Raw genomic sequence first — 21,359 nt, forward strand, 5'->3', positions numbered from 1 at the left:
GTGGTCGAGTGTAGTTTTGGCCAGAGGTGTCTCTGTGATATTTTGGGGCTTTTTTTTCTTTTTAGTAGAACGAATCTGGTCCACTCATTACCGTTACCGTGAACATGAACCAGTATGTATATTACATCGTTCTTGGTGACCGAGTGTTGCCCTCTCTTATACATCTCCTTGTGAGGATGCTGTGGACATTCCCGCCTTCAAGCTGACAACCGCCGTATTCACAGATTAACACACCTAAATCCCTGGTTTGGCGAACACGCAGCCGCAACGTCGGGCTCGCTGGATCAACCGATCCTCGTCCTAAAGAAACTGTCGTGAATGGTTTGCAACATTGGCTGACCTAGTCACCAACGAATGGCTTCAGCTGGATACGGAATACCTGAAGAAACTTTAGGACTCTTCGAAGTGAAGCCATTACCGAGGATACAAGCGTTGGTACACGTACAAACGTGATGTTTCCTTGGGGGCGACTAATTTTTTACCCAGTGACCATGAGATTTCTCCAGAGTTTGTTCCAGACTTCCCTTTACTCGAGTGACGTTTCCTGATGGCCGAACTCTTTCGAACAGTTACGGTTTTTAATCGCTCCAAGGCACGTTTCGTACCATTTTTCGGCTAAATTTTGCGTTGTAGACTTTGTTGGAGGTTTTACCAAAACACTTCCTACACTCACTAACGCTCCTCAAATTCATTGTTAAAATTAGGGCATTACCTTATTCACAGATATCCTGCACACTCTTGAAGTTGAATAACGGAATGATGATGGATCCATAGTGATTATTCAGTTACGTACAGCTGGTGCCCTGAAATGGACAAACAAAGTATATTGTACTCTTAGAATAAAGCATTCTTTGCATTCAAGCCTTGAGGAGGCTCCTACATGACACGGTATTCCTTTTTTGAAAGTTCAGCTACCGCACACAGATGTTATACGATCTAAACAGGTACGAGTATATATAATTAAGTCGCCGTGTCTCGCACATGTAACAAACAAACTCTTTGTGTGACGCTCTAACAGGCTCGTTTCTTTTTTCGTAACAAACGCAGTTTTGCCAAAGTGTTAAAGAAGTACGGTGTTTAGAAACAAGAACTTAAAATGTGCTTAGACTCAATACAGAACAGTTTTGCCGTTTATCCACCCATTTTCGTGGCCCCCGAACATTATAACCGAATGGACGTAATATACTGCTTTCGCAGTGATTTCTTAGTCAAGGGAAATTTGTATGATTTGGGCGGTAGGTAAGTCTACGGTAGCTACTCCGAACACCATTTTGCGTTACATTCAACTGGTCACGAACCACGTATGCTCCTCTTATTCATTCAAACGTAGTGACCCAGTGAAGTACACAGGAAGGAGAATGCATGTGGCAGCAACCGAGAATTCATTTAGTTTACGAATTTGAGAAAGAACCTGTAACCTAATGGCCCCCATTTTTATGACCTAAACTACCGGGACAATTCTCAATAAAGTAACGTGAAAATTTCGACATAAAAATGATATAAAATTTGAGTGAAATGAGTTATAAAATGAAGTAGAATAATGCAAAACTTTATAGAAGGTCGGAACTGAAATTACGAAAAGTATAATTAGTTTAAATTTGCTATGAGATTTCTTAATCCTTAAAAAATCTCATTCTTTGAAGATGTACGAAAATTGTTGTATAACATTTGTATAACTATATAAGAGTTATTAAAGTATATGGCAGTCAGCATGCAGAGTTCTCGAAAGTAAGCTGTTGGCAGAAAATCGCTCAGCATTCAGTGATGAAACGAGCGTGCGTTTTAATATATTCGTATACTTTCAAAAACGGATCTAAAAAGTCGACCTACACACATTTCGCAAACCACGATATTTTTGTTTCAATAGTCCAAAGGCCTTGCAAAAAATAACTACACTCTCCGAGGGCACTACGGTCGCGGACGCCATTGTGGTAATAAAGAGTCTGTAAACTAGAAGTGTATTGTGGCTTTTTAGGATACAGAGTAAATATTATGTATTTATCGGGGATATGTAACATATTTGTTAGTCGTAATTCTACGGTCTATTCAATGGTTGCCAAACTACGTTAGACCATTGCCCCGGATGATATTTAGAGTGCGTGTGTGTTAGAATGAATGATGAAGCATTATTCCGTGCATCGCAAGTGCTACCCACAACTCCTTCTCAGCTAAATAAAGCTAACTATCCACAGTGAGTTAGACACTTGCCATGAAACGTACTTACCCTGCATTACTTCTCTCCATTGCAGCACTTCCTAGAACTACACACTGCATCCCCATTTAAAATTAAACAACTTCATATGCATGGACTATACTTACTGTTTGTCAGTCACTCGACTGCTGAACCCCTTCCTTCTGAACTGGCAGAAATTGGACGACTTGAGGATGTTAATGTTTTCTGTCTAGCAAGTATAATAATGAAACTTCCTGACAGATTAAAACTGTGTGCACGACCGAGACTCGAACTCAGGACCTTTGCCTTTCGCGGGCAAGTGCTCTACCAACTGAGCTACCGAAACACGAGTCACGCCCGGTACTCACAGCTTTACTTCTGCCAGTATCTCGTCTCCTACCTTCCAAACTTAACAGAAGCTCTCCTGCGAACCTTGCAGAACTAGCAAGGTAGAAGACGAGATACTGGCAGAAGTAAAGCTGTGAGTGCCGACCAACTGAGCTACCGAAGCACGACTCACGGCCGGCACTCACAGCTTTACTTCTGCCAGTATCTCGTCTCCTACCTTGCTAGTTCTGCAAGGTTCGCAGGAGAGCTTCTGTTAAGTTTGGAAGGTAGGAGACGAGATACTGGCAGAAGTAAAGCTGTGAGTATCGGGTGTGAGTCGTGCTTCGGTAGCTCAATTGGTAGAGCACTTGCCCGCGAAAGGCAAAGGTCCCGAGTTCGAGTCTCGGTCGGGCACACAGTTTTAATCTGCCAGGAAGTTCCATATCAGCGCACACTCCGCTGCAGAGTGAAAATCTCATTCTGGAAAGTATAATAATAATAATGCTGTGTACAGCCTTAGGTAGTTACTACTGTCTAGTGCTGTCAACTAATTCGTTCATCTGTTTCGAAACGAATAACGGAGCAATTTCTGGACGACTGCAAGTACTAACAAGAGCGTGGAGAAGACATTTTTGAGAGATTTACCATTTGATACGTATATGTCTCACTTTTATCGTCAGCAGTGTACAGGACAAAGCACAACATATGTGTGTAGCGGGTGGACTAGGTGAGAAATCTGTAACCTCCACCGGATTACTGCTACTAATTGAGAAAAAATAATTATTGATAACTTGTGTAAACAGTATTAGAGTCTTACAAAATTTTGGTAAAAGTAATGATCTTTTGAAAACAATTTAGTTTCTGACTGTAACAGAAACGAATCGTTTAGTTTTTACACCTCAGAAAATTTCATTTTACCCTCATGGGGTAATTAGTCCCAGGTTGGGAACCTCTGTCCTACACATTCCAGTGTACGAGAAAATAAAGGACTGGTGAAGAACTGCGTAACAATTCATTGCATAAATAAATATGATAAGTGACGAATGTTATCTGTCATAGGTTCATCGATATTTTTAAATTTTTTGAATGTTAATGCGCTTCCCTCATAAACGTGTCTACAACGTTATAATATAATAACTGTCCATTTAATGGTAGGCTTGAAACGGCTTTTAGAAAAATAGTTAAATGCTGTCGCTAGACAAGGTTTCCGACCGACAGAGAACTATTTTCTATGTTCGGAAACTTTCGAGGGAATTTGTTTCCTTGCAAATTGTTCGAGTAAATTGCAGAAGACTGAAAGATGGTGCTGTTTCATCGATCTTTCGATTCCCGAACCATATACAGCAGAATTTAATTATTTTTGTAAAGGGTAGGGTTTATCAAATTTTAACCATAGAAGTTTAAGGGCGCTTAAGTGCAAGCAAGGGAGTATTACGTGCATAATTTTACCACCACTATGGCCGCTGCTAAATATGTCTGCCGTTACGGTATTGTGGGGACTTTGGAGGAGTGATACCTGGAATAAGTGACGCGGAGGCGATATTAAACTGAAGCATTATAAACTTATTTATAACGTCTCTGAATACATTCTTGAGCAACATTGTTGCGTATTCGTAGATGCACGAGCATTTTTGTTCTTACCTACATTAAGAGAATGATGCGTTGTGTCATAAATAGATGCTAAACACAAGCGTGTAATAAATGAAGTAAACTCTTAAAAATGACATCATCCTCGGACATTTAAACACATTAGGGTACATAGGTGACGAAAAATAAAGCATCAAATTTAAATTTCAGTATTCAGACTATTCTGAATTTTAGTGCTTGTGAACAATGTGTAGATTATAATCAAAGAAATATTACAGTTAACAAACGCCGGGCAGTGCTAATAAACAGGTAGATCCATGGTGAGAGCGGAAATTGTGCTGTCCTAGGGAACTAACGAGACATCCTCGCAGTTCCCGTACCACTTTTTCATAAACATCAAACGGCTGGTGGTGTAAAGAAAAAGAGTTGCGCGACAAAAGTCACTCGACAAAATTCAGAATTCAAATAATGATTAAAAACTGTCAGGTAGTAATTTAAGTGTTCATTTGTATTGTGTTGCCACTGAGTGGTACTTGTCGGTGGACGTAGGTAGCCGTTGTCATTGAACTTGCTGACAACCTATGCGATCCAGTAGTGAGGAATTGTTGTAGAGAGGCTGCGTGGCAGAACCCGGTGATCTTCAATGGAGACTTTACGTACATCGTCACTTGAACTGAATGTTTTCGGCCGTAGAGTATTTTGCTTCAGTGTGGTGTAATAGTTGTTATAACCAAGGCAGATTCGCAGGACTGAAGCTCTGCTTAGAGATTACCACAATGTACAAGAGTGTGAGGAACTTCGCATTCATCACGACATGTCTGTCTTACGAAGGAATAGGCTACGTTCAACACACCTGCCACTTCTGTACTCTTAACAGCTAGCAACAAGTAACACCAAAGTAAGAGATCTCTGCAACAAGAACTGTCAACGTATCGTAAATTAACAAGAACGCGAATGGTCCGAGAAATATATCTGTGGTGTAGTGGGTGTCGAACTTGACAGGAATTGTGGATCAAATTAAGTAGAATCTACTATGGATGTGGAAGGTGCTCTGACTCACTCTGTAAATAGGGAGTTGTGGAGTCTCCGAGCTGTGATTGTGGTGCACTGGATCAATCTATCAGACATATAAGAGAGGAGTGCGTCCTACGATGCTGTAAGAGCACGTGGCATGATTTTATGAGTGCCAATGCCACAGCGTTGGAATTGATTATAAACCTAGATATTAATATTTAGTCTTTTTATTTTTGTTTTATGCAATGACATCCATTACATACTATAAATATACTGTATGTGTTGTCATACGAGTGATGATGATGGGGTACAACAAATTTCATTTAATTAATTTCATATTCATATCTGCAAATAAGCATGAAGATCTCTACAATGCGCAATCACGAATCGCAGCTGATCGGTACGACGTGAAAGTGTTGTCGGAATTGTGTGCATTCTGTGGCTTAAAAGCGCAATGAATAGAGTAAAGAAGTGACCGATATTCGCAATTTTTTTTGTACATCATAAATGTATGAAAACCGAAAATTGAAGTGTGGGAATCGAAAAATATACTAACTGCGATGAAACATCGCAAGAGAAAGGCGATTGAGACATATCTCTATCAAAAATCCTAATAACTGCACTTCAATTTAAACCTAAGGTCTGCCCCTGCTGACTTCACGCGCTTCGGTGAAAACGATAGTAGTCTCCCAATCAGTATATCTGAAATAGGAAATGGAGGTAAACGATTCGCTACTGGAGTATAAGCTTTTATTGAATCCATGGCAACCTGACAAAAATTATGACGTAGTTGTCATAAAGTGTTTATTTCGATTGGACTTACTGCCGTTATATCCATGGTTGACTTATTCTTAAGGAGTTATAGGTGCAAGGCAGTCGTCACGGCGCATTCACAAGCCGTCCCATTCACGAGCTTCAAAATGTTTCACGAATCTGCAAAAATGAGCAGGAAATCCGAATAGGATTTACATCTATATTTACATCTACAACTACATCTGCGTCGATACTCTGCAAATCACACTTAGGTGCGTGGCACAAGGTTCATCGAAGCACCTTCACAATAATTTTTTATTGTTCCAATCGAGAACAGCGCACGGAAAAAGGAACACCTGTACCTTTCCGTGCAGGGTCTGATATTCCTTATTTTATAATGGTGATCGTTTCTTCTTACGTAGGTCGGCGTCAACAAAATATTTCCGCATTCGCAGGAGAAAGCCCATGATTGAAATTTCGTAGAAGATCCCGCCGCAACGAGAAACGCCTTTGTTTGAATCATGTCTACCCCAAATCCCGCATCATGTCCGTGACACTTTCTCCCCTATTTCTCGATGATACACAACGTGCTGTCCTCCTCCGAACTATCTCGATGTACTCTTAATCCTCTCTAGTAAGGATCCCAGACCGCGTAGCAGTACTTCAAAAGAGGAGGGACAAGGGTAGTGTAGACAGTCTGTTTAGTAGATCTGTTGCATTTCCGAAGCGTCCTGCCAATAAAACGCAGTCTTTTGTTCGCCTTCCTCACAAAATTTTCTGTGTGTTCTGTTCAATTTAAGTTGTTCGTAATTATAATTCCTAGGTATTTAGACGAATTTACGGTATTTAGATTCGATTCATTTATCGTGTAACCGTTGTTGTTGTTGTTGTGGTCTTCAGTCCTGAGACTGGTTTGATGCAGCTCTCCATGCTACTCTATCCTGTGCAAGCTTCTTCATCTCCCAGTACCTACTGCAACCTACATCCTTCTGAATCTGCTTAGTGTACTCATCTCTCCCTCTACGATTTTTACCCTCCACACTGCCCTCCAATGCTAAATTTGTGATCCCTTGATGCCTCAAAACATGTCCTACCAACCGATCCCTTCTTCTAGTCAAGTTGTGCCACAAACTTCTCTTCTCCCCAATCCTATTCAATACCTCCTCATTAGTAACGTGATCTATCCACCTTATCTTCAGTATTCTTCTGTAGCACCACATTTCGAAAGCTTCTATTCTCTTCTTGTCCAAACTAGTTATCGTCCATGTTTCACTTCCATACATGGCTACACTCCAAACAAATATTTTCAGAAATGACTTCCTGACACTTAAATCTATATTCGATGTTAACAAATTTCTCTTCTTCAGAAACGCTTTCCTTGCCATTGCCAGTCTACATTTTATATCCTCTCTACTTCGACCATCATCAGTTATTTTACTTCCTAAATAGCAAAACTCTTTTACTACTTTAAGTGTCTCATTTCCTAATCTAATTCCCTCAGCATCACCCGATTTAATTGGACTACATTCCATTATCCTCGTTTGGCTTTTGTTGATGTTCATCTTATATCCTCCTTTCAAGACACTGTCCATTCCGTTCAACTGCTCTTCCAAGTCCTTTGCCGTCTCTGACAGAATTACAATGTCATCGGCGAACCTCAAAGTTTTTACTTCGTCTCCATGAATTTTAATACCTACTCCAAATTTTTCTTTTGTTTCCTTTACTGCTTGCTCAATATACAGATTGAATAACATCGGGGAGAGGCTACAACCCTGTCTCACTCCTTTCCCAACCACTGCTTCCCTTTCATGCCCCTCGACTCTTATGACTGCCATCTGGTTTCTGTACAAATTGTAAATAGCCTTTCGCTCCCTGTATTTTTCCCCTGCCACCTTTAGAATTTGAAAAAGAGTATTCCAGTCAACATTGTCAAAAGCTTTCTCTAAGTCTACAAATGCTAGAAACGTAGGTTTACCTTTTCTTAATCTTTCTTCTAAGATAAGTCGTAAGGTCAGTATTGCCTCACGTGTTCCAACATTTCGACGGAATCCAAACTGATCCTCCCCGAGGTCCGCATCTACCAGTTTTTCCATTCGTCTGTAAAGAATTCGCGTTAGTATTTTGCAGCTGTGACTTATTAAACTGATAGTTCGGTAATTTTCACATCTGTCAGCACCTGCTTTCTTTGGGATTGGAATTATTATATTCTTCTTGAAGTCTGAGGGTATTTGGCCTGTCTCATACATCTTGCTCACCAGCTGGTAGAGTTTTGTCATGACTGGCTCTCCCAAGGCCGTCAGTAGTTCTAATGGAATGTTGTCTACTCCGGGGGCCTTGTTCCGACTCAGGTCTTTCAGTGCTCTGTCAAACTCTTCACGCAATATCGTATCACCCATTTCGTCTTCATCTACATCCTCTTCCATTTCCATAATATTGTCCTCAAGTACATCACCCTTGTATAAACCTTCTATATACTCCTTCCACCTTTCTGCCTTCCCTTCTTTGCTTAGAACTGGGTTGCCATCTGAGCTCTTGATATTCATACACGTGGTTCTCTTCTCTCCAAAGGTCTCTTTAATTTTCCTGTAGGCAGTATCTATCTTACCCCTAGTGAGATAAGCCTCTACATCCTTACATTTATCCTCTAGCCATCCCTGTTTAGCCATTTTGCACTTCCTCTCGATCTCATTTTTGAGACGTTTGTATTCCTTTTTGCCTGCTTCATTTACTGTATTTTTATATTTTCTCCTTTCATCAATTAAATTCAGTATTTCTTCTGTTACCCAAGGATTTCTAGCAGCCCTCGTCTTTTTACCTACTTTATCCTCTGCTGCCTTCACTACTTCATCCCTCAGAGCTACCCATTCTTCTTCTACTGTATTTCTTTCCCCTATTCCTGTCAATTGTTCCCTTATGCTCTCCCTGAAACTCTGTACAACCTCTGGTTCTTTCAGTTTATCCAGGTCCCATCTCCTTAATTTCCCACATTTTTGCAGTTTCTTCAGTTTTAATCTACAGGTCATAACCAATAGATTGTGGTCAGAGTCCACATCTGCCCCTGGAAATGTCTTACAACTTAAAACCTGGTTCCTAAATCTCTGTCTTACCATTATATAATCTATCTGATACCTTTTAGTATCTCCAGGGTTCTTCCACGTATACAACCTTCTTTCATGATTCTTAAACCAAGTGTTACCTATGACTAAGTTGTGCTCTGTACAAAATTCTACTAGGCGGCTTCCTCTTTCATTTCTTAGCCCCAATCCATATTCACCTACTATGTTTCCTTCTCTCCCTTTTCCTACACTCGAATTCCAGTCACCCATTACTATTAAATTTTCGTCTCCCTTCACTATCTGAATAATTTCTTTTATTTCAGAGTACATTTCTTCAATTTCTTCGTCATCTGCAGAGCTAGTTGGCATATAAACTTGTACTACTGTAGTAGGTGTGGGCTTCGTATCTGTCTTGGCCACTATAATGCGTTCACTATGCTGTTTGTAGTAGCTTACCCGCATTCCTATTTTCCTATTCATTATTAAACCTACTCCTGCATTACCCCTATTTGATTTTGTGTTTATAACCCTTTAATCACCCGACCAGAAGTCTTGTTCCTCCTGCCACCGAACTTCACTAATTCCCACTATATCTAACTTTAACCTCGAATTCCTTTTAGCACTCATGTGGGTGACCTCACACTTTTTATTATTTAGAGCCAACTGGCAATTTTCCTACCAACATGTATCTTTTATGAATTGTTTTTCAATTTGTTTTCATCTCCTAATGACAACATCATCTGCAAACAACCTAAGAAAGCTGCTCAGATTGTTTCCTAAATCGACAGATAAGGAACAGCGGAGGGCCAATAACACTGCCTTGGGGAACGCCAGAAATAACTTCCGTTTTACTCGATGACTTTCCATCAGTTACTATGAACTACAACTTCTGACAGAAAATCATGAATACAGTCGCAATAATTGAGACCTTATTCCATAAGCACGCAATTTCACTACAAGCCGCTTGTGAGTAACGGTGTCAAAAGCCTCCTAGAAACACGGAATCAATTCGAAATCTTTTGTCGATAGCAGTCAACACTTCGTGTGAATAAAGAGCTAGTTGTGTTTCACAGGAACGATGTTTTCTAAATCCGTGTTGACTATGTGTCAACAGACCGTTCTCTTCGAAGTAATTCATAAAGTTCAAACGCAATATATGTTCCAAAATCCTGCTGCATTTTAGTGTTAATGATATGGACCTGTAGTTTAGTGGATTACTCCTACCACATTTTTGAATATTGGTGTGACCTGTGCAAATTTCCGGTCTTCGGGTAGGGATCTTTCGTCGAGCGAGTGGCAGTAAATGTTACTTAAGTATGGAGGTATTGCATGAGCATACCTAATTCGTACACAATTTGGACCAGAAGATTTCTTTTATTAAGTGACTTCAATTGCTTCACTACCCCGAGGATATCTGCTTTAAAGTTACTAGTGTAAGCAGCTGTTCTTTATTCGAATTCTGGCATATTTACATCGTCTTCTTTGGTGAAGGAATTTCAGAAGACTGTGTTTAGTAACTCTAGCTTAGCAGCACTGTCATCGATAGCACTGGATTGCTATCCCACACAGATGCCATTGGTTGTGTCTTGTCGTTAGCATACTTTACATATGACCAGCCTCTCTTTGGATTTTATTCCAGGTTTCGAGACAAAGTTCCGTTGTGGGACCCATTATAAGCATCTCGCACTGAAGTCCGCTCTAAAATTAGAGATTCTGTAAAAGATCGTAGATCTGGGAGGTTTTGCATTTGTTTAAATTCGGCATGGTTTTCTCGTTGTTTCCCCAGCAGTGTTCTGACCTGTACCATGTACCATAGGGGATCAGCTCTGTCGTTTGTTAACTATCATAGCCTGTACAGAAAGATCTCTGTGTTCAGTTTTCCAGTTTTCCCGTGCGCTGCTCGAGAGTGCAACATTAGAGACATTGTGTAAAGGTGGTTTTCGATGAACCCTCTGCGAGCAAATAAATGTGAATTCCAGAATAGCCATATACACTCCTGGAAATGGAAAAAAGAACACATTGACACCGGTGTGTCAGACCCACCATACTTGCTCCGGACACTGCGAGAGGGCAGTACAAGCAATGATCACACGCACGGCACAGCGGACACACCAGGAACCGCGGTGTTGGCCGTCGAATGGCGCTAGCTGCGCAGCATTTGTGCACCGCCGCCGTCAGTGTCAGCCAGTTTGCCGTGGCATACGGAGCTCCATCGCAGTCATTAACACTGGTAGCATGCCGCGACAACGTGGACGTGAACCGTATGTGCAGTTGACGGACTTTGAGCGAGGGCGTATAGTGGGCATGCGGGAGGCCGGGTGGACGTACCGCCGAATTGCTCAACACGTGGGGCGTGAGGTCTCCACAGTACATCGATGTTGTCGCCAGTGGTCGGCAGAAGGTGCACATGGCCGTCGACCTGGGACCGGACCGCAGCGACGCACGGATGCACGCCAAGACCGTAGGATCCTACTCAGTGCCGTAGGGGACCGCAACGCCACTTCCCAGCAAATTAGGGACACTGTTGCTCCTGGGGTATCGGCGAGGACCATTCGCAACCGTCTACATGAAGCTGGGCTACGGTCCCGCACACCGTTAGGCCGTCTTCCGCTCACGCCCCAACATCGTGCAGCCCGCCTCCAGTGGTGTCGCGACAGGAGTGAATGGAGGGACGAATGGAGACGTGTCGTCTTCAGCGATGAGAGTCTCTTCTGCCTTGGCGCCAATGATGGTCGTATGCGTGTTTGGCGCCGTGCGGGTGAGCGCCACAATCAGGACTGCATACGACCGAGGCACACAGGGCCAACACCCGGCATCATGATGTGGGGAGCGATCTCCTACACTGGCCGTACATCTCTGGTGATGGTCGAGGGGACACTGATTAGTGCACGGTACATGCAAACCGTCATCGAACCCATCGTTCTACCATTCCTAGACCGGCAAGGGAACTTGCTGTTCCAACAGGACAATGCACGTCCGCATGTGTCCCGTGCCACCCAACGTGCTCTAGAAGGTGTAAATCAACTACCCTGGCCAGCAAGATCTTCGGATCTGTCCCCCATTGAGCATGTTTGGGACTGGATGAAGCGTCGTCTCACGCGGTCTGCACGTCCAGCACGAACGCTGGTCCAACTGAGGCGCCAGGTGGAAATGGCATGGCAAGCCGTTCCACAGGACTACATCCAGCATCTCTGCGATCGTCTCCATGGGAGAATAGCAGCCTGCATTGCTGCGAAAGGTGGATATACACTGTACTAGTGCCGACATTGTGCATGCTCTGTTGCCTGTGTCTATGTGCCTGTGGTTCTGTCAGCGTGATCATGTGATGTATCTGACCCCAGGAATGTGTCAATAAAGTTTCCCCTTCCTGGGACAATGAATTCACGGTGTTCTTATTTCAATTTCCAGAAGTGTAGATCTCGATGCAGAAGTTTCACTGCCGCCCTCTGGGGAATGGGTGGTCTACCTAAGTGGCATTGGTTGAAACTCTGCGATAACACAGGAGCAGTAGGGTAATGACAGTACAAGCACATTTTGTTAGTGCAGGCTGTATACATCCAGGGAGGGGGGGGGGGGGGGGGGAAGCATTCAGGGACAAAGTTGATAGATTTATGGGACCCTCCGCACCTTTTAATCTATTTTTATGCTAATTGCTTTATGACTAAGGGGGGGTTGAATTATGATCCGTGGGCATAATATGTCCTTCTAAGAAACACTCACCCCTCTCCCTCCTCCTCCCCGATCCCTCTTGAAAATCCTCAACCTCTCCCCCCCCCCCCCACTACACATACATCAAATTAATTGACTAATTAATTAAACTGATCAATTAATTACTGCATCCTCGCTTTTGAGATTCCCCAGTTCTCCTCTATCCTCATTTTCGCCTCTCAGCCATAAAAATATTGGTGGTAAAATCGCCCAGTCTGTGCAGAGCTGTTGGTGTGGGATACGGAAGTATTACCCTGTCCAGCAACTGCCTGTCCTAATTATATAATTACACTATTGAAGATAGGAGTTACTGTGCTGTTGGAAATTATTCACATGTGTGCTCACCTTGAGATGCAGGGATCGACTGACTAGACCACAATGCCACCACTAGAGGCTGTCCAACCCATTCCCCGCTCCCTCCTTGCACCTCCCAGAAAAAAATTGCTGGGAAATATCTCTGAGTTGGTGAACTGGAAGGATCCCATGACAGGAAATTCAACAAAACTCCATATAGTGTAATAATATAGTGTTTATTTATAAAATTCATTTTGCAGGGTTGCATCTCTCCTTTATTTGGGGCAATAGCTCATCGTTCTCTGCTGTTTTGGAAGATGTTGGTCTAGTAAAATGCATCATAAAAAAGTAATTAAATACGTAAATAGATCCCTTTTCCAAATGCTCAAGGAATACCATCAACACAAATCAATGCACGTAATTGCAGTGTTACGATCGCGATAAACATACCTGGCAAAGAAACAACTTTCCGATTATGCACACTTGCTTGTTAATGCACACTCTCCCCAAAGTATTGAGTGATGATGGGATCACTGCCACATGTGCATTGAACAGCATGCAGAAACTATGGAAGTGCCAGACCAACGTGGGCTGCAGTCTCTGGTCACCTGCGACTTAACCTCTGAACCAAGCAATAGGTGCCAGCACCCTTTGATACCAGACTCACGTACTGTTTTGCTCCCACACACACGCATTCCATACCAGTTCAGTGGAAGCAGCTGCTCTACGTGCTCGTGCTGCTGTGCATATACTGACTGATTTAGGTCACAATAACACTGGCAGTGTCTGTCATGTAATGCACTAACCCCTCGTTTGTGCTGAACAAAGTTGTGGATACCTGGTAAGCGTCCAGCCATCTCAAAAATGCTGGGCTGTGGATCTCTTAGAAATAATTCAATTGCACTTCCCTAACTCCATCCAGTTGATTGAATAATTAATTAAATCGTTACCCTCTGTATGATAGTGTTTTTCCTTGCTTCCAATTGGTGGATACTAGGACTGGAATATTTGGGGCAAAATTCCGGGATATGATCCTGTAACTGTCCGATTTTCAAACCCTACACTTCCCTCTTCTGGATTTTTTTCATTGCATCGTGTTGGAGGATTCTGGCAGAGGTAGGTGTTTTTGGCAGGAAGTCCATTACGTTGAAGGTAGCTGAAAGTTTCAAATTTCAGATAAACTCTGCTATGTCCTTAAACAATTTTCAGGAGATGGAGGCAGGTGTCTGACTGGACTATGTGCTCTGTTGGGAAAATTAAATGGGCCAACCGGGAATGTGACGTTACTATTGGTTTTTAAAGCGTTATATAATCCATAAGTTGATTCTTTCAGCTGCACAAAGATGAGGAATGAGGAGAGGAGTAGGACGAGCAGCAGGAGGAGGAGGAGAAGGAGATAGGGTAGTAGCAACAACAAGTACTATTTCCACCTTTCTGCTGCAAGCAGACTTCACTGGGCTGTATTGAGAAGCGGTGAATACCACACACAGGGACCAAATTCCATTCTGATGTAGGTGATTACTGAAACACTCGTACATCCCACACACTTGTGCCCTGATGTCCACATACTGCAATCCAGGCAAAAGAGTCGTGCAATGCTAGTTGCTACTGTAGACATGCATCTCAGTGATTGTGTCGGGTCTGCAACCAGGCTTGGTCTGCCAGAGAGGAATGCCTGGCCATGGAGGGTGTCCAGGATGACCGGAGTGGTAAGAATTTGGACATTCTCAATACATCCAGTGCCAACAACTGTCAATGATCGATATTGAATCCTCTCAAATATCCATGTAGAAATTGGAGAATGCTCGAAACACACGTGATCACGAAATCTGCCAACACATACCGAGTATTAGTTCGCTATTCACCCACCCAGAGGGCGACATGGATGTGCCCCACCCCCACCCCTTGACCAGTTTGGTAGGCTCAACGGCAGCTAGCGCCTTAAGCCAGAAATGTTCATTGATTCCAGTCTCCGGCTACCTGAGCCAAGCAGGTTGATGGCAGGCAGACTCAGCCTAGGACACCAGAAACCTATTTATCAGTGTAGTTACAATTAAATATTACAATTGCAGCCGCAAGCTGGTGGCACTGGGCAATGGACAAAGTACTGGAAATATCTCCTGCAGACGACTGTGGCTCTGGAAATATCAATTGTCTACGTAAATCTACCTTCTTACATCTGGACGTAATTTTCTACGTAACATCATTCATCCCCCTTACAGCTATCGATGCACTGAAATCGCAGTTTTTCATATCAAATCTATACCTCTCTAATAACCGGACAGTCATTTTCTTTGCACTTGTTGGAACTCTGACACAAACACATTTCCGATTATCCTTTACATGTGCTACGGGCTGTTACGTTTTATTCGAGAAAACGAAAAGAGAAGACAGAAAGTAAAGAAAGGTAGCCGAAAATGAAGCAATATTCATTAACTATGAATAAAAATAAGAATCTACCCTTGCCAAATATAAGCTAAACAACACAAAGAACGGACGAAAGTATAGCAAATGTGATGGGCTACCAAGTTCTTTTGGTGGCAAAGATGTACTTTCTTTGCATGGTTTTCGATTGTTCCTTTTTTTTTATGATGTACTTCCTCTACAGACATTAATTTTGGGGCTAAAATTATATTGTTTACACTCGACTGGAGTGTTGTAAGTGTTTTTTGTATCCTTAAAAATTTAGATTTTCTCCACAATAACGCATTGCAGTCGATATATCTCATCACTAATCTCTTAATAAACAACAATTTATATGGGAAAACCACAGTTGGTCGCACTAGAGAACAAAGCACGACAAAAATATTATAAAGACGACTGACATACGTAATATAAAACGTCACCTTCATATCCTTTTGCCAGTTTAGTATATTAGCAAACTTGTATCTGGTAATACGTTTAAAATGTAATAGAATCTGCTGCTTGTATTAGTAGTAACAAACTTACAAACTACATTCCTATCTGTTGAATTCTCTCTTTGGGTACAAAATTAAGGCCACATACTTCAAGATATTTTCGTTGAAGTACACTCCTGGAAATTGAAATAAGAACACGGTGAATTCATTGTCCGAGGAAGAGGAAACTTTATTGACACATTCCTGGGGTCAGATACATCACATGATCACACTGACAGAACCACAGGCACATAGACACAGTCAACAGAGCATGCACGATGTCGGCACTAGTACAGTGTATAACCACCTTTCGCAGCAATGCAGGCTGCTATTCTCCCATGGAGACGATCGTAGAGATGCTGGATGTAGTCCTGTGGAACGGCTTGCCATGCCATTTCCACCTGGCGCCTCAGTTGGGCCAGCGTTCGTGCTGGACGTGCAGACGCGTGAGACGACGCTTCATCCAGTCCCAAACATGCTCAATGGGGGACAGATCCGGAGATCTTGCTGGCCAGGGTAGTTGACTTACACCTTCTACAGCACGTTGGGTGGCACGGGATACATGCGGACGTGCATTGTCCTGTTGGAACAGCAAGTTCCCTTGCCGGTCTAGGAATGGTAGAACGATGGGTTCGATGACGGTTTGGATGTACCGTGCACTATTCAGTGTCCCCTCGACGATCACCAGAGGTGTACGGCCAGTGTAGGAGATCGCTCCCCACACCATGATGCCGGGTGTTGGCCTTGTGTGCCTCGGTCGTATGCAGTCCTGATTGTGGCGCTCACCTGGACGGCGCCAAACACGCATACGACCATCATTGGCACCAAGGCAGAAGCGACTCTCATCGCTGAAGACGACACGTCTCCATTCGTCCCTCCATTCACGCCTGTCGCGACACCACTGGAGGCGGGCTGCACGATGTTGGGGCGTGAGCGGAAGACGGCCTAACGGTGTGCGGGACCGTAGCCCAGCTTCATGGAGACGGTTGCGAATGGTCCTCGCCGATACCCCAGGAGCAACAGTGTCCCTAATTTGCTGGGAAGTGGCGGTGCGGTCCCCTACGGCACTGCGTAGGATCCTACGGTCTTGGCGTGCATCCGTGCGTCGCTGCGGTCCGGTCCCAGGTCGACGGGCACGTGCACCTTCCGCCGACCACTGGCGACAACATCGATGTACTGTGGAGACCTCACGCCCCACGTGTTGAGCAATTCGGCGGTACGTCCACCCGGCCTCCCGCATGCCCACTACACGCCCTCGCCCAAAGTCCGTCAACTGCACATACGGTTCACTTCCACGCTGTCGCGGCATGCTACCGGTGTTAAAGACTGCGATGGAGCTCCGTATGCCACGGCAAGCTGGCTGACACTGACGGCGGCGGTGCACAAATGCTGCGCAGCTAGCGCCATTCGACGGCCAACACCGCGGTTCCTGGTGTGTCCGCTGTGCCGTGCGTGTGATCATTGCTTGTACAGCCCTCTCGCAGTGTCCGGAGCAAGTATGGTGGGTCTGACACACCGGTGTCAATGTGTTCTTTTTTCTATTTCCAGGAGTGTATTTTTATCGACTCATGTCTGTGCTTGCCTGTTGTGGCGGCGGGGCTTCACTGAAACAGATGACTGAGAAGATTAAGAAGTACATTTAATTGTTGTCGTAAGTTAAAATCCTTCAGGCAACATTTATTACAGAGTCACTGCAAGTGTAAGATTAGCTGATGTTTCTCGTAGTAGATCTTCGCGGACTGTAGGGCAGACTATCTATTTTTCTAGTCAAACCGAATGCCAGAAATGTTAAAACAAGTTTACAGGGGGCTACCCCAAGCCAGTATAACAGATCTAGCTAGCAGTGGCGTATTAAATAGTCGGGTGTCGTCGGTAATGGCAGATACGCTAGAAGGGAAGCTTAACTGTTGGTGTATACTTCTCCATTGTCCCGTTGATTACGTGCGTGAAGACAGTTTCGTTGCATTTGAGATCAACAGGCAAGGTGTAGCCATTTCGAGAGAGTGGTAGAAACACTGCCGGCGGCGAGCGGAAATTGATACAATCACTGGCAATAGCAGTACCCAGCGCAATGATTCGTTATGTCTGTACAATGAATTTTCTTGATTTCTTCTCAAATTAGCCCTTCTAAGGAACTGAGACAAAGTATAAAGATTTAGTTTAAAGTAGTCTGTAGAAATGTTAACTCTAAAAAAATGAATGTAATTGTTCGTCTATCTCAGTCGTGTGATTTTGGTGTTGTCACAGTTAGGAATCTGGATAGTAACAAAGAACCTTCATGTACATATAAAAAAATCTTTATTTCAGTAGTTATTTACAAAAAGGCATATATTTACAACCTATTTTGTTGGCTGTAGCAGCTTCATAATGCTGCCCATGAAACTATAATCACTTATCCATCATAAAAAAATAATGGAACTTCACCTGATCTTTCTTGACTACGCAATGAAATCACGTCAGTGGTATTTAACTCTTAAAACTATGTCAGTAATAACTATTAAAGCTGGCGTACATATTTGTAAAAACACATTTCATATTGTCGTGTGGTCTGACTGCTGGTGCAGAACAAATAAATAAATAAAAAGCAATGAGGCCATACGACTTCGTAGCCGAGAAGAGTCATGCGCGTCGTCCCAGGAAACTGAAAATCATCCTGCCAGGGGCAGAAGCGATACGCTTCCAGGAAGCGCCATGAAAATTCATAACGATCCGTGCGTGGTTCAGAACAAGTACTCTACTCATTGTATAAACTTGTATGGACGTATTTTTGGTCGAGAACACGTCAATGTTACTAATATGTTATGGTAAAATGTGTGTGGCTTTGTAGTGCAACAATAAAATGCGGCAACTTGACTTTGTTCGAACACTGTAAGATCATCAGTAACGTACGGATAGGTGTGAAAGAGAGAAGAAAAAAAGGAAATCGTTTCTGACGCTGTAGGCTCTTTTCTCGGCTACAGAAATAACATGGCGGTAAGGCGAGCCCTCCGCAGCCTCTCGCGACTGCCCTGTTTGTGGAAACAGACCACGTGTCGACACACGCCAACTGCAGTCAACTTGTTCCGGGCTCGCCCAAGCGCCAATGATAGAAGTTAGGAACCACCACCTCCCCGACACCGGACATTAATTAAACACCGTCGCACTGCGTTGGACACCTGAGCAATAACTGCATCCGAAAGGAGTTTCAGATACAGACATCTTTAGTTAGATTTAAAACTAATGTTTTTTGTAATAGATGTATAAAGACGCGGTCCGTAAGCTCGTATCACTCACGCTACTGTGTGATAAATTTCAGACACGCGATTCTCGTTCCAAACTGATGAACTATTTCAATGAAAACTAGTCAGCTAGCGATGCTACTTTGTGTGTTCGGACTACCGGAACAGTCAAGACGTTTCTTGACGTCAGATTTTCTGAAAATAACCGTGATTTTTTTACATTTTTTGGAAGTTTTACACTGCATGCTCCCGAAGAAAATGTCTTCTAGTTCACACGCATAGTAACAAGTGTGGTATCTGTTTATACTCCTTATTAGCGATTGCGAGCTTCTCTTAATTTTTTCGCGGATTAATTAATGAGATGTAGCATGTGTACTTGAGAGCTCTGTTGCTCACAGCAGTAGGCACGTAATCTCATAGGGGAAATGAGGTAAGATTTTTTGATATACATGTTTCCAGGGGCCACGGATGACGTGGCCTGAAGCTAGGCAACCAACATAACGGGGCTGGTGCAAGCGCAGCCGACTACGCGGCGTGCGCACAAACTTAATCGCAAAGACAATTCACTATGCATTTGTGATATGTAACATTCGTCACAATTTTCAAGTAGAGACTCTGCGACTATCAGGGGGGACGAGTTGATCCTCCTACACTATATGGTGTGCAAGTAAGATGATGACTGCGTGGTGCGTTCTGCTCCAAGAGGGAAGAAGGATACTTTGCCGAGTTGTGAGTGTGATCCCCGGCGTTGCCTGCTCTAGTAACTGAACGCTGGGGAAAGCGCCACGTTGGGCCTTAGTTTCAGATTCTGATCCTCTCTCTGGAAGAATTTAATGCTTGGAAAACAACAACTGTCGCCTGTCAACACAACACTTGGGGTGTCTGCTTTACGGCACCCCTAATGAACACTACAGTCGCTAATCACTCTCACTACGCCCAAAGTAATACAAAAAATGGACACTAAATGTTTTACATGGACACAGAAGCGCACGATACAGGTACATGCGCGACCGAATGACGCTACAAGCTGGAACGTCACTTACTACTGCGCATCGCAACAACACCCGCGTCCTTACGTCCGTACCACCACAGTAACGATTTATGAAACTGATCTTGAATAACCGCTAACTGACCGTTTATAACCTTACACTTTTCAATGTGTTACTGTCTTACAGTGAACAATAATTTCACAAATCGATAATTGGTACATTTCCGTCATTAAGCCAATCAAGGTATCTATATCATACATTGTTTAGACACATAGTTCCCAGCAGCTACACTGCCTAGCACCGTTGACATCATGATCTGTCGAAAAACGAGTTACTACTTCAGTGATTTTGAGTTACACTGTTGCCTAAATAAGAATCACCGCTGCCAAACACTAAACATTGTCAGCGACCATTAGACAAGGTTGTTTCGATCATGTTAATCCCTCGGATGTAATATGAGAATATATATGTAGTCTCTTTTTGAAGCACGGTGTAGAACGTATTCAGTTAGTTCAAAAGCGAAGAATAATTCATCAGTTTTGCGTTTCGTTCATAAATGTTAGTATAAACTGTTGATCTAGGCGTCAGGTAGGCAGGAAACTTCTGAAGTGCCTGCCGAAGTCTTCATGACTGCGGAAAATTGTGGATCACGCGTCCAGGCATTTAAACCAGCTTGAGACTTCGTGCGGAGCCCAGGTTGGACGTCTCGATGGGTGCGGAGCCTGGAGGCGGCTCGTCGGCGGAGTACTCGCCGTACGGGCAGGAGGGGATCTTGTAGGGCCGCTCGCAGCGCCGGGACACGGGCCAAAAGCCGTAGCCCAGGGGGCAGCGCGACGCGCGCGCAGCCAGTCGGCCACCGTCGTCGCGAGAGCAGCGTACGAATGTGTGGCAGTCGCCGGGCATCGGCTGCGGGCCCTCCGTCGGACACAGCGCCACGCCCGCGGGGACCTGCAGACACACGTCACACTCACATTAAGCTCTGACCGACATACCACAAGCGAAGGCTACATTCAATTATCACTATGACAGATTGTGATTCGATCATCTTATCGAAATTACTTCTGTAAAGATATCCTGCGACGCATCAACTGATAATTGTTCTAGCCCGCATTATACGAGGGTCACTCCAAAAGAAATGCACACTATTTTTGTAAAAATACAGTTTTCATTCTGCATGTGTGAAAGTTTTACAGTGTGTAGATACATACTTCCCGCTTGTTTCCGATCTTAGTTCAACCTGTTCCCGTGAGTGGCGCCGTCAGAGCATGTCTTCAAGATGGCTGCTGTCGTAGAATTCCTGTGCTGTGAAAACTAGACAGTGGGAAACATCCACAAGAGGTTGG

General features: G+C 43.6%; 1 protein-coding gene across 1 annotated transcript in view; it reads right to left on the bottom strand.

Moving 5' to 3' along the window:
- Positions 1-18,090: 18,090 nt before the first annotated feature.
- LOC126323429 (uncharacterized transmembrane protein DDB_G0289901-like) overlaps positions 18,091-21,359 on the bottom strand; it is a 437,992-nt gene continuing 434,723 nt past the window's right edge. Inside the window, exon 11 of the mRNA XM_049994681.1 lies at positions 18,091-20,964. Coding sequence (XP_049850638.1) covers positions 20,680-20,964 — 285 coding nt within the window. The 3' untranslated portion in view covers positions 18,091-20,679. The remainder of the gene's footprint in view (positions 20,965-21,359) is intronic.

This window comes from Schistocerca gregaria, chromosome 2 (assembly GCF_023897955.1).
Source record: "Schistocerca gregaria isolate iqSchGreg1 chromosome 2, iqSchGreg1.2, whole genome shotgun sequence".
Taxonomy (NCBI): domain Eukaryota; kingdom Metazoa; phylum Arthropoda; class Insecta; order Orthoptera; family Acrididae; genus Schistocerca; species Schistocerca gregaria.